The sequence below is a fragment of the Syzygium oleosum genome, unplaced genomic scaffold, assembly GCF_021117445.2.
Source record: "Syzygium oleosum isolate NSW1041296 unplaced genomic scaffold, Sole_v2.1 Sole_v2.52, whole genome shotgun sequence".
Lineage (NCBI taxonomy): Eukaryota > Viridiplantae > Streptophyta > Magnoliopsida > Myrtales > Myrtaceae > Syzygium > Syzygium oleosum.
In genome coordinates, this window is record NW_026607536.1 from 49161 (window position 1) to 60157 (window position 10997).

The 10997-nt window shown below is 39.3% G+C and overlaps 2 protein-coding genes across 3 annotated transcripts; both read left to right on the plus strand.

Annotated features, from left to right (window-relative positions):
- Positions 1 to 908: 908 nt before the first annotated feature.
- LOC115679609 (MLO-like protein 13) lies at positions 909 to 4695 on the plus strand. The gene is made up of 14 exons (XM_030603226.2): positions 909 to 1114; positions 1206 to 1263; positions 1455 to 1669; positions 1812 to 1928; positions 2024 to 2084; positions 2566 to 2669; positions 2834 to 2908; positions 3012 to 3100; positions 3189 to 3238; positions 3326 to 3366; positions 3469 to 3660; positions 3744 to 3811; positions 3928 to 3988; positions 4125 to 4695. Exons 1-14 carry the CDS (start codon positions 992 to 994, stop codon positions 4338 to 4340), a joined length of 1470 nt encoding a protein of 489 aa, XP_030459086.1. The 5' UTR covers positions 909 to 991; the 3' UTR covers positions 4341 to 4695.
- Positions 4696 to 6412: 1717 nt separating this feature from the next.
- Positions 6413 to 9114, plus strand: LOC115679663 (NADH dehydrogenase [ubiquinone] 1 beta subcomplex subunit 3-A). 2 transcript variants are annotated; one of them, XM_056307403.1, is made up of 2 exons: positions 6413 to 6746; positions 8781 to 9114. In XM_056307403.1, the coding sequence occupies exon 1, from the start codon at positions 6500 to 6502 to the stop codon at positions 6710 to 6712; it is 213 nt and encodes a 70-aa protein (XP_056163378.1). In that variant the 5' UTR covers positions 6413 to 6499; the 3' UTR covers positions 6713 to 6746; positions 8781 to 9114. The 2 variants fall into 2 exon arrangements, with proteins under 2 accessions (XP_056163378.1, XP_056163377.1); XM_056307402.1 differs by having other exon boundaries at positions 8786 to 9114.
- Positions 9115 to 10997: the final 1883 nt, after the last annotated feature.

Below are 10997 nucleotides of genomic sequence, written 5' to 3' on the forward strand. Positions count from 1 at the left end.
CCATCCTATATATCATGTTCCACTAAAATTGAATTGACCGTGGACCCTTTTTTCTTATTAAATTGACATATTGGTTGGTCATTTTCTTTAAAGAACTCGTCATTTTTAAGTAGCATTTATACCAATCTTGAATTTTGCTCCATCTTATCTTATATGGAATCAAAGTAACCTAATTCATAATGCTATAGTATTGATTCAAGTTCACAATTATAGTTATTTTCTTGATCACGTGCAAAATATGCATAGTATCGTTGATTTTATAGTTATAGATATTCTTCTATTTTGATATATTGTTTTGGATAGTGTCAGCGTATTCTTTTGTATGTTATCGCAATGGACAAAGTCGATTTTTTTTTCTCTATAGTATAATATAGAAATGTTGATAGATTTTTTTTGTCTTTCTTGTATAAGATAACATATTGTCATAATAGAGCTATTATTACTTTAAATTTGTAGTATGAATATTTTCTCATTCTAATAAAGTTGATCACTCCATATATTATTAGATAAATGCAATATTGATAACTATGACGGTATTTTAAAATATTGTCCTATTAAAGTTTTAGTGGAGAAAACGAAATTAATTCACTCTTAATCCCATTCACATTGGATACACTTATTCTGCAAAAGCGAATTTTACTAATAGAGACATACAGATAGATATATGGATATGTTGAATTTTACTTAGATATTTCAAAATCCACTTTGTATGAGTAAATTCTATAGATTGTCTGAGTAAACAGTGAACCTTTGAGAAGATTGTCGAAAGGAGAAAATAGAAGAATCTGACATGGATGTATTAGATAGGTTATGGGGTCATTGCACTTGGTTTGTGCTTTTCTTGGCTTGTTGAACTTTATATTCTCGTGGGCGGCTTTTGTGCGTTGCTTTGCCTCCGACATATATTTCAGCTTAGAGCTTACAAGGTCTGCAAAGACTCCGGGCTTACTTCAGAACCAACTTAGCCGTGGTGGCGGTGTTGGTGGTGGCGATGGCGATGGAGAATGGGTCGGGATCTTTGGAATACACGCCTACGTGGATAGTTGCGGGTGTATGCTTCATCATTGTTTTCCTCTCTCTTTGCGCTGAACGAGCCCTTCACCGGCTTGGCAAGGTCAGTTATACACAGTCCGTGTTCCTGATAATTTGGTGATTCTAGTGCAATTGCATTTGATCTACTAATATCGAACTCGATGATGCTGCAGTTCTTAAAGCGCAAGAAGCAAGACGCCTTGTTTGAGGCCCTACAGAAATTAAAAGAAGGTCCATTCATTTTGAACCATTGATTCACATTGCCTACCGTGCTCTGCATCCCTACCACATTCTTCCTGGTCATCAAGGAAAAAACCATACAAGATTTGACATCATTGTGAATATGAAAATGTCATATAGATAGTAAATCATCCAACATATACGTTAGATCTGACGTGCACTACTTTTCACTTTCTGTCCAGAATTGATGCTCTTAGGGTTCATTTCGTTTCTGTTGACTGTTTTTCAAAGCATACTAAGTCACATATGCATCCCTACACATCTGGCCTCGTACATGCACCCATGCAAGAAGCAAGCTTCAGAGATCGCCACTCATGGAGAACTTCTTCTACAATCAAGAAACAACAGGAGAAGACTTTTATCAACGGATGTTAGTGTGGAGAACTGTGCACATAAGGTATGCTGTCACTGAAAAGGGATGGCTTCCCTTAAATATGTAAAACATCTCCAATGATATTTCAAGTGAGCACCTCAGTCGGAAAATCTTTAATTGCTGTGCGGCAAATAACGATATGGACTATGCCTCACGATGTGCACAGGGACAGGTTCCACTGTTGTCGATAGAGGCGTTACATCAACTCCACATGTTCGTCTTTGTATTGGCAGTTGTTCATGTCATCTTTTGTGTGAGTACTATGGTTCTTGGCGGAGCAAAGGTAAGTCTCATTTCCACAACATGTATAATGTCAGCTCTCCGATGCTTTCGCAACAGTTTCCTTACATCACAGCCATCCCTTCTTGCGTTATGCAGATACGTCGGTGGAAAAATTGGGAGAAGCCACTTTGGAGAGAACCTCCCAAGGAAGGAAAAAGTATTATATAGTAGAATTTGCAATTACATCCCATATGAATGTCTCTGTGATCACGGGCCCACGGCGAGTCAACCTGGCATGCACGGATAGTTGAAGTGACACGTTTTCATTCATTTTCGATGAATAATGTTACATAATTACATTGAACTTTTTTATAAATGGCACAAATAGTTGACATGAACACGATAGCAAACACGAATTGCCAGCTCATTGGGCATGCAAGCAATTCATTTTTTCCTGGGTCTGGCATAACCACTTATATATGTTGATGAGTTCTTTACAATAAGCTACAAACCAGATGCTGCTCACTCTTTCGCTAACTTTGAGTAATTTATGAGAGTGACGATAGAATCTGAATGCACTTGCTCCTACTAGAGGAGACAGTCAGTTAATGGTTTCTTAGCATGCATATACATGATGTATATCAGCAAGAATGCACACTAAACACGATGAAGCTAATTCTCTCAGCAAATGCGTGCAGGACCCGCATCATATATTCATGGTGACGATACTCCTCTCCATCATGAGATCTTTTCACAACGTGCGAGTGGATATTGGAGGAAAGCAGCTATTGTGAGCTGGATGGTAAGTCTTGCTGTACTCATATGCTGATACACATTATGTTTATGGCATATGGCATAATTTACAAACGGAAAGAGGTGATTGTAGGATCTAACATGGCGTACAATTCATATTTCACTACTTGATTACCTCATTGTTGTTGCCGTGATGACATTTTCGCATTGCAGATTTCATTTATGAAGCAATTCTATGGCTCTGTCACCAAGTCAGACTATATCGCTCTGCGACACGGATTTATCATGGTGAGAATGCATAGTGGTTGATATCTATTTATATCTGGATATTGAGTCGGTACGGTCGATGATCATGCTTAATTATTTTGGATGCACATTTGTATGTATACAGACCCATTGCCCTCGGGTTCATGATTTTGATTTTCACAAGTACATGATGCGATCCCTCGAAGGTGATTTTAGAAAGATAGTCAGCATAAGGTAAACCCTCTGACATTGTTTCACTCTGGCTCCAATTTAACTTTGAAATTTTAATATCGCCGGGCAACTCACAGTTTACCTAGTGCAGCTGGTTCTTTTGGCTATTCGTCGTCCTCTTTTTGCTACTAAATGTGGAAGGTAATCTCCCAGCAACCCACCGCACTGTCTCACATATATACTTTTATTTCAATTGCCCAAGGCTCTTGTTTTCCCAAATTCGTGCAGGATGGAACTCATACTTTTGGTTGTCGTTTCTACCATTGGTCGTAAGTGAATTGGCAATCTTTCCTAATCCCAGAGCTTTCAGTTTGAGGTTCGAAGTTGATGGCAATGATTATGCAAATATGAATGCTTGAATTGAACTGCAGCTTTTGCTCCTTGTTGGAGCTAAACTGGAGCATATAATAACTCGCTTAGCTCAGGAGGTGGATCGTGAAGCCGCTCAAGTGAAGCCGTCTGATGAACACTTCTGGTTTCATAGCCCCAGCATTGTTCTTTGGCTGATTCACTTCATTTTGTTTCAAAATTCTTTTGAGATTGCCTTTTTCTTCTGGATATGGGTAAATAAACAAATCCTACTTACGTAAAAGTTGTTGATGATCATGAACAGTCTACTAAAAACAAACCTATGCTTTCTTACTAGAGCACTTACGGACTCCACTCATGCATTATGGAAAAGATTGGTTTCATCATCCCAAGACTCATAATGGGGTAAAATGCAGAAATTAATAGCTCCCCCTCCTTTCCCTCGGATAAATTCTTTTCCTAACTCCGAACATCGTAATTTACTGGCATTCTAATTGGGATTAGACTGCTTGCTTTTTCAGAGTTGTTGTTCAAGTCCTCTGCAGCTACAGTACCCTACCTCTGTACGCTCTAGTCACTCAGGTCAGCAATTTGTAGTCATTATCGCAGCATGTTGTTGGGTTACTAGAAATGCATTAGCTAGGTATCTCCAACATCTAAAGCCATCTGCGGCTATGTGGAAAGCTGACAAAGCTACTTCCCTGCCTGTATGAATTAGATGGGAAGCACGTTCAAGATTGGTGAGGACGTCCATAAACAGATAATGGTTTGGGCTGGTCATATAGGGAACAGAGGCCAACCTGACACAAACAACGACTCATCTGGAGGAGCAACTGCTTCACATTCGCACAGGATGGCCGCGCAATCATTGGAAAGCTTTCACGTGGCCAAGCAAGCACGGGACACTGTTGATGAAGCTACTCCAACAATTTAAGTCAAGAAGGGTCTCTGATGTCTCTCGAGTACCAGACTCGAAACTAAATTTATTACTCTTGAAATCATGGACATGATGGCTTCGGGTACAAATTTTGGGGTAATTGTACGCCTGTATCACATATATATTAATGTGAACTACAATGTTCTAAGGCTCCCCCCCCCCCCCCAAAAGGAAAAAAGAAGAAGAAAAAGAAGAAAGGTTCAGCAATAGCTCCCAATCAAGAACTCTGCAATAGGAATGGCTATTTGGTGGGAGTGCTAATTTGGGATTTATTTGCTCTAGCAGTATATTGGAGGGAGCAAAGCGATTCAAGAATAAAATGAGTGAACATCAATGGTGCTTCCATAGGGACAATGGTGCTTTATAAGTTTCGTCACATCATGCGTGATGCCAAATCCCGACGGTTACTACTTCCCCATTTCTCCGACTTGGCAGTAACATCGAAAGCCTAAAATGCTTAAACGCAGTCTTATTACATCTCTAAGGAAAAATAGGGGAAGGAGCTTCCTCGGTCGAGTAAAGACTAATCTCGCTTCAGTTGACAGGCAACGGTTGGGCTATTGTTAGCTTGAGCTCCGTTAAATTTATTCGTATAAACACGCCCATAGTCCCTGAACTTCTGCAATTTTTTTCAATCTGATCTTTCGATGATTTTTGTTCAATTGAGTTTCTGAAATATACATTTTCTCGAGTTGATCCTTCAGTTCTGTTATGCATGTGGACATAAATGCCGACGTGGCAGACTATGTCAGAGCCACGTCTCCATGCTCTCCACAGAATTATCGACTGAAAAAACAATAAGAGAAAAAGTTAGGATAGAGCTGCGCGTGGGGAGGAATGACGACGATGGCAGATGCCGCGATGGAAGTTTGGCGATCCTCGTCGATGCGTGTGCCAATCGCAAAGGGCCTCCCTCCCAGTGGCATATCTTTGTATTTGAGTGGCTTAACCGAAATTGGCTGGACTATATTAGCGACCCATCAAAAAAATTTATAATTAAATTGATCAAAATTTTATTTGTTTGATTTATTATTTCGCTATAATTTCTTAGATGGTAAACACGCCCTTTTTAACTTATATTTTTTTTTGTCAAACTTTTCAACTTGCTTTCGTTATTTGCTTTTTTATAAAAGATCACTCGAGAGTAATGCATACTTAATCATCTTTTTTCTCGATTACATAATCCATTAATAAGATACTGGAGGGGCAAAACACCTCGGGCAGATCTTGACTGATCCCAAAGTGCATGATTTTGGTCGATTTGCCACTTTCACGTCACTAACATTTCCCTCTCACCTCGTTGCAAAAAAGAAGTCATTACATGTAGCGGAAGACTTCCTATTAGATATTTCTCGGTAGTTAAGGGGAGAAAATCTGCAAATATTGCATATCGATATAGTCATATATGTTGTTTAATCTGAAATGCATTTATTAAAATTAAGAATAAAATGGACATAAAAATATAATTTAGATTCCTTGTCAACCTTTTCTCTTACGCCAAATTTCATGTCATTTCTTTTTTTTTTTCTCTCTCTCAAGCCAATATCCAAATCACTTCCATCTCTCTTAATCACTCTACTCAAATTGTGTGATTGTGAAAATTAAAACGGGATAATGACACAATCAGTCCCTAAACTTTAGTTCAATGTGCAATTTGGTTCATATAGTCTATGGACTAAATTAAATATGTGCCAAAAGTCTAGGGTCCACATTGAACAAATTAAAAGTTGATGAACCACATTGGACATTTTCATATAGTTCATGGACTAAATTGAACATGTACCAAAAGTCTAGGGACCACATTGAACAAATTAAGAGTTCAGGGATCACATTGAATATTAGGCTAAATTTTAGAGACTATATTGAATAAATTAAAAGTTCATGGATTAAATTACATATTAAGCTAAAATTCAAAGACTATCTGTGTCATTTTTTCTAATTAAGATGTATGTTTCGATAAAATTACACCTGGCCCCTGAAAAACATAAGAATAAACAAAATAAACAAATAAACAAGGGGTTTGCTCTGCTCATACAGACATACATATCATCGGAGAGCGAGAGGGAGAGAGGTACGCATTGGGGCTTTTGGCAGAGGAGGAGGAGGAGCAGCAGCAGAAGCAGAGAGAGAGAGAGAGAGAGAGGGGAGCAGTAGTGATGGCGAAACCGCTGGGACCGACGGGAGAGTTCTTCAGGAGGAGGGACGAGTGGCGGAAGCACCCGATGCTCTCCAACCAGCTCCGCCACGCCACTCCTGGCCTCGGCATCGCCCTCGTCGCTTTCGGCATCTACCTCGTCGGCGAGCAAGTCTACGACAAGCTCTACAAGCCCCATCCTCCCTCCTCCTCCTCCTCCTCCTCCTCTCACTGACCAAAGCAATTACCCCCGCCCCCCCACCGATCAGGTTCGCCTCCCTTTCCCCCCCTCTGCAGATCCCCTCTCTTTCTCCGCCTTCTAGGGTTTTCTTGATTTTGAGGAACATCTAATTCAACCTAATCGCCCGTCTCTAGTCCCCCGCGATGCCGGTAATTGAGATTACGGCCTGCCCTCAGATCAATTCCGATGCCGTTAATTTGGGGTTTGTTCGCCGATGCTAAAGGATTTCCCTTTATACGTACGCTTCTCCTTTACAAGAGAACAAAATTACCCCGTTCGATATCTTTGAAAAAGATCGAACTAGAAGACATTTGTATTAACCTTTCAGTAGTTCGGATATCGATGTCATTGTTATCGAATGAAGCATTCTTTGTCCACGCCCCCTCCGGTCCTCTTGTAGTCCTTGTGCTGGCTTTTTTAGGTGCGGAGCATGATGTTTATATTGGGTAGTGAAGGTAGACAGGTTGGGCAAACCTGCTTTTATGGCATTCTTGATGAACTAACTCACTGGTTCAGCATTTGTCTTCCCTCCTCTTTTTCTACTGAATTTTTGTCACTCGGGCCGCAAAAGAAGTCCCTTTCTTGTGGCAATGGTTTTCGCTTCTGTAATAGTCCCGGGCTAGGATTCCAAGTAATGAACGTGCCTTTAGTTGTCGAATCTTAGTGATTGTGTGCCTGTGTTGTTGGATGTTTTTCATCACTAGTGGAGTCAAATATTGAGCCCAATTTATCCAGACATCCTCTAGTCCACCAGCTAATTAACCTGGAACCCTTGCTTGAGTTATATTGGCTTTATATTTTACATTCTATTTCTTTCTTTAACAAACATCCTAATTAGGTTCCTGGTTTATTTGATCATCTTTTGGGATGGCTGCCAAGTGAGTCGGCTCGCATTCAATGACATCGGCTGCCGCGGCCATCTAACGGACATGTCTGCTGCCCTTCCCACTTCCTGCTTGTGTTCCCATCTGCCACCACCCCTATCAACCACCCTATTGCCATCAACATGGCAGTTGTGATCACCCCCTTAAGCAAAGGGCTGACATTACTCTGAATTCAACGATATTTCTGTGGTGCCGCCACCTGTGTCTACCAGCCACTTTATATCACAATTGTTTGATTACTACTTTTAAAATTTTAAAGAGTTGTAAATTTCTCAAATGATATTTATTTTTTTCATCGTACATATAATACGTCAGTTAAACCTTTTTTGGAATGACATTTTTTTTCTTCATAATGTGGAAAGTGGTTTACTTGGAAAGGGACATTAGTTAATGGTGAGACCAGTCTTTTTAGTGGCCACTGTTTGTTAGTTTTATTATTATGTCACCATAGGGATCGTGAAGGAGCAGAACATGGTGCACTGTCCATGTGTAGTGTATCCCTTTCATCCTATTTGATATTCGACATCAGACCCTCTTTATTTGCTGTCTTGATTTTTGAGTCATGTATCGGAAGCTCACGAAGTAGTTTTCTGGAAATCCATGGGCACATAAGATTTTGAGATCTATCTGGCCGAATTGTTGTTTACCATGCTGTTTGTTATTCCGAACAAAATTTAAAGCTCTAAGTAATTGGAGCCTAGGGACTTTTCTGACATTTCAGGATATTTCTTGGTTTGACTCTGCGGAAACCCAGTTAGCTTTGTCATTAGTTTTTGCGTGTGATTCATCCGTGGTTGTAGGATTTTTGATAATTTCGCTTTCCATTCAACCAGGTTGATTTCACATTTTTAGGGGGGTGTTATGTGAGTAATGACACAAGACTTATAACAAGAGTAGAACTTATTGCCTATATCTTGTCAAGGCTTGTGTATGCGGGCTGAATCAATGTAGAGTTAAATTTGTTCCTATTAAGTTTAGGAACCTGCATTAAAATGTTAAGGTGCCCCTGCTTCTTTGGGGTAAGAAAGGGGAAGAGAAAACCCCCTGAGCCAACTTCTAGTGAACAGGAGCAACTGTGTAATTATCCTTTTTATATTATCAGATGTCATCTTGTTATTAGTTTATCTTTCAATGAACACAGCAGAATTTTAATCTGATGAACAATTGATCTTATGCAGTTGAGGGTTCATTTGGAGGATGAGAAGCTTGGTTTTCAGAATTTGTGGTATCTGCTTCCTGGTGTTCTGTCAAATAAAAGCTCGGGTAAACGAGAAACTCAAGGACCTTTCTTTTTTCTCTGTGACGTGTCGGTAGAATCGCTGATGATGAAGTTATTTTGTAGCTGTTGCCTATTTGTAAACTTTTCAAAGTTCTCGATCAATTACCATCTGAATGTTGCATCTGATGACACAATTGTCAAGTTCATTTCTCTATGACAGTACTGCGTGGCAACTTTTGAGGGGTGGGTGTATCAGGATGCGCATATAAATAGGCAGTACTTATTTCACTGAACTCTCTATATCTGTTATATTCCATTAGAACTTGACAGTTCTTACTGGACTGACGCATGCGGTGTATAGGTATAATATGCCAGTCTGAGTATGACTCTGAAAGTGAAATCAGTATAATTTTTGTTGCACTGCTCTTCTAGAAATGGTGTGGCATATTTAGGTAATCCGCCAAAGTGGAATTTCCGCTATGAATGACTTTTAATTTACAATTCATTTTCTTGTTTGGCTGAAACATACTTAAAACTTTTTGCTTCGACTATATGAAACTCCTACCTAATTACATCGTTATTACTTTGTAATCAGATTTTTACACCGATGATTGACTTGGTTATATTTCCTCCATGATGTTTATGTTAGTACCTCTTCTTCTTTTTTTATAATATTAGTATCTCTTGGTTGAGTTACCATCGGGATCATCATTCACTGGTAGTGTATCTTCGAAATATTATCGGGACTCCCGTTCATTGTCTGAGTTGATATATATCGGCGCATAATTCCGACTATGGATCTATAAGTGCATGAAGTATTGGGAGAGGGGACCAGCGCGAGGTCCCTGCCTCCAGATTACCGTGATATGGTCGTGGGGGATGATCACTGGAGGCGGCAGCCAGGCAGGGAGGCGGCAGTGCTCTTAGCTGAACTCTCCGATCCCCTTTTCTTGTCTTGGGTTGCTGTTTTTTTCCCCCTCTTTTATCAAAAATGGGTTGAGAATCGGTCTGAACTCTGAATCAATAACAGTTAAGATCCATAATCTAGTTAAAATTTGTTTTTGTCAATTCAATTTTAGACTTGTTTTATAGAACTTTACGTTTGTTGTCTTCCACAATACAGACAATTCTGGTAGTCCTCGAGTAAGAAGCCTATGTTTGGGTTGAGGGGGTCAAGTGATGTAGTAGCCAACTCTGGAAAATCTGCCGCCGGTCCTCTTCTTTGGAAATAATAAAGGATGGAAAGGGCCGACTCCCTGCCCGACTCCTCTAGGCATTACGGTAGTAGTTTCATACCCACAATCAATCCTGACTATTGAACAGCCGAAAGCGAGTTGAAGCGAAGTCAAATAGATCCCTACGCCTGACACTTAAGTCCAACGAAGCATTTTATTACACTTTTTTTCAAGAAGCTTTTCATTAGATTGAAACAGCTAACTAAAGGACAGTTGGAAAAAAAAGGAAAAAAAAAAAGAAGAAAAGAAAAAATAATTTTAAAAAATACAAAAAAAATAGTCGGCGCCGGTAGTACTATATAGGATGGACGGCATTGACTAGATTGACATGTCATCATTTTTCAGCCAAAATTGATCGGAAAATTACATTGAAAGGTTTAAGATTAAATTGGCACGATTGAAAAGTTTAAGACTCGATTGGTAGATCGCCAAAAGGTTTAGGACTAAATTAACACAACTTAAAGATTTGAGATCCAGTTGACACAAATGCAATAGATTTAGAGCTTTGTTGATAATTTCCCCCGAAATGTTTCTAAATTCAATGAAGGATAATGGTGCCATTCACAATGACTTTCCATCTTCCCATGTAATTTACTTCTATTCATATGCCATTTAAATGTTAGTAAATGTCTATTCAAATTGTTAACTACTCGAAAACTCAAATTCATACTACTAAGAAAATGTTTGGCATTTTGCAAATCCGCGTTGAATTCAACCTAAGGTGAATAATGACTTACTTCTTACCTAATGATAATTTCTTTCATAGATTGTAAAAGGATTACGCTTTTTCCACTCCCACCGTGGCTAAAACACTTTTTATTACAATGTTTTAACCATATTAACCCTTGTGGATCCAATCTTTTTTAATGATCATTTTTTGTTTGGTTGTGGTGTCTCATTTGTTTTCTTCTTTATTTTTTCTCGTGGGTCCCATTTTCCTC

Coding starts and splice junctions, on each gene's coding strand:
- LOC115679663 (XM_056307403.1), top strand. CDS start 6,500: ATGGCGAAACCGCTGGGACCGACGGGAGAGTTCTTCAGGAGGAGGGAC.
- LOC115679609 (XM_030603226.2), top strand. CDS start 992: ATGGCGATGGAGAATGGGTCGGGATCTTTGGAATACACGCCTACGTGG. Junction 2,670..2,833: donor CAGCTATTGTGAGCTGGATG/GTAAGTCTTGCT, acceptor TTCGCATTGCAG/ATTTCATTTATGAAGCAATT. Junction 3,812..3,927: donor ATCCCAAGACTCATAATGGG/GTAAAATGCAGA, acceptor TTGCTTTTTCAG/AGTTGTTGTTCAAGTCCTCT.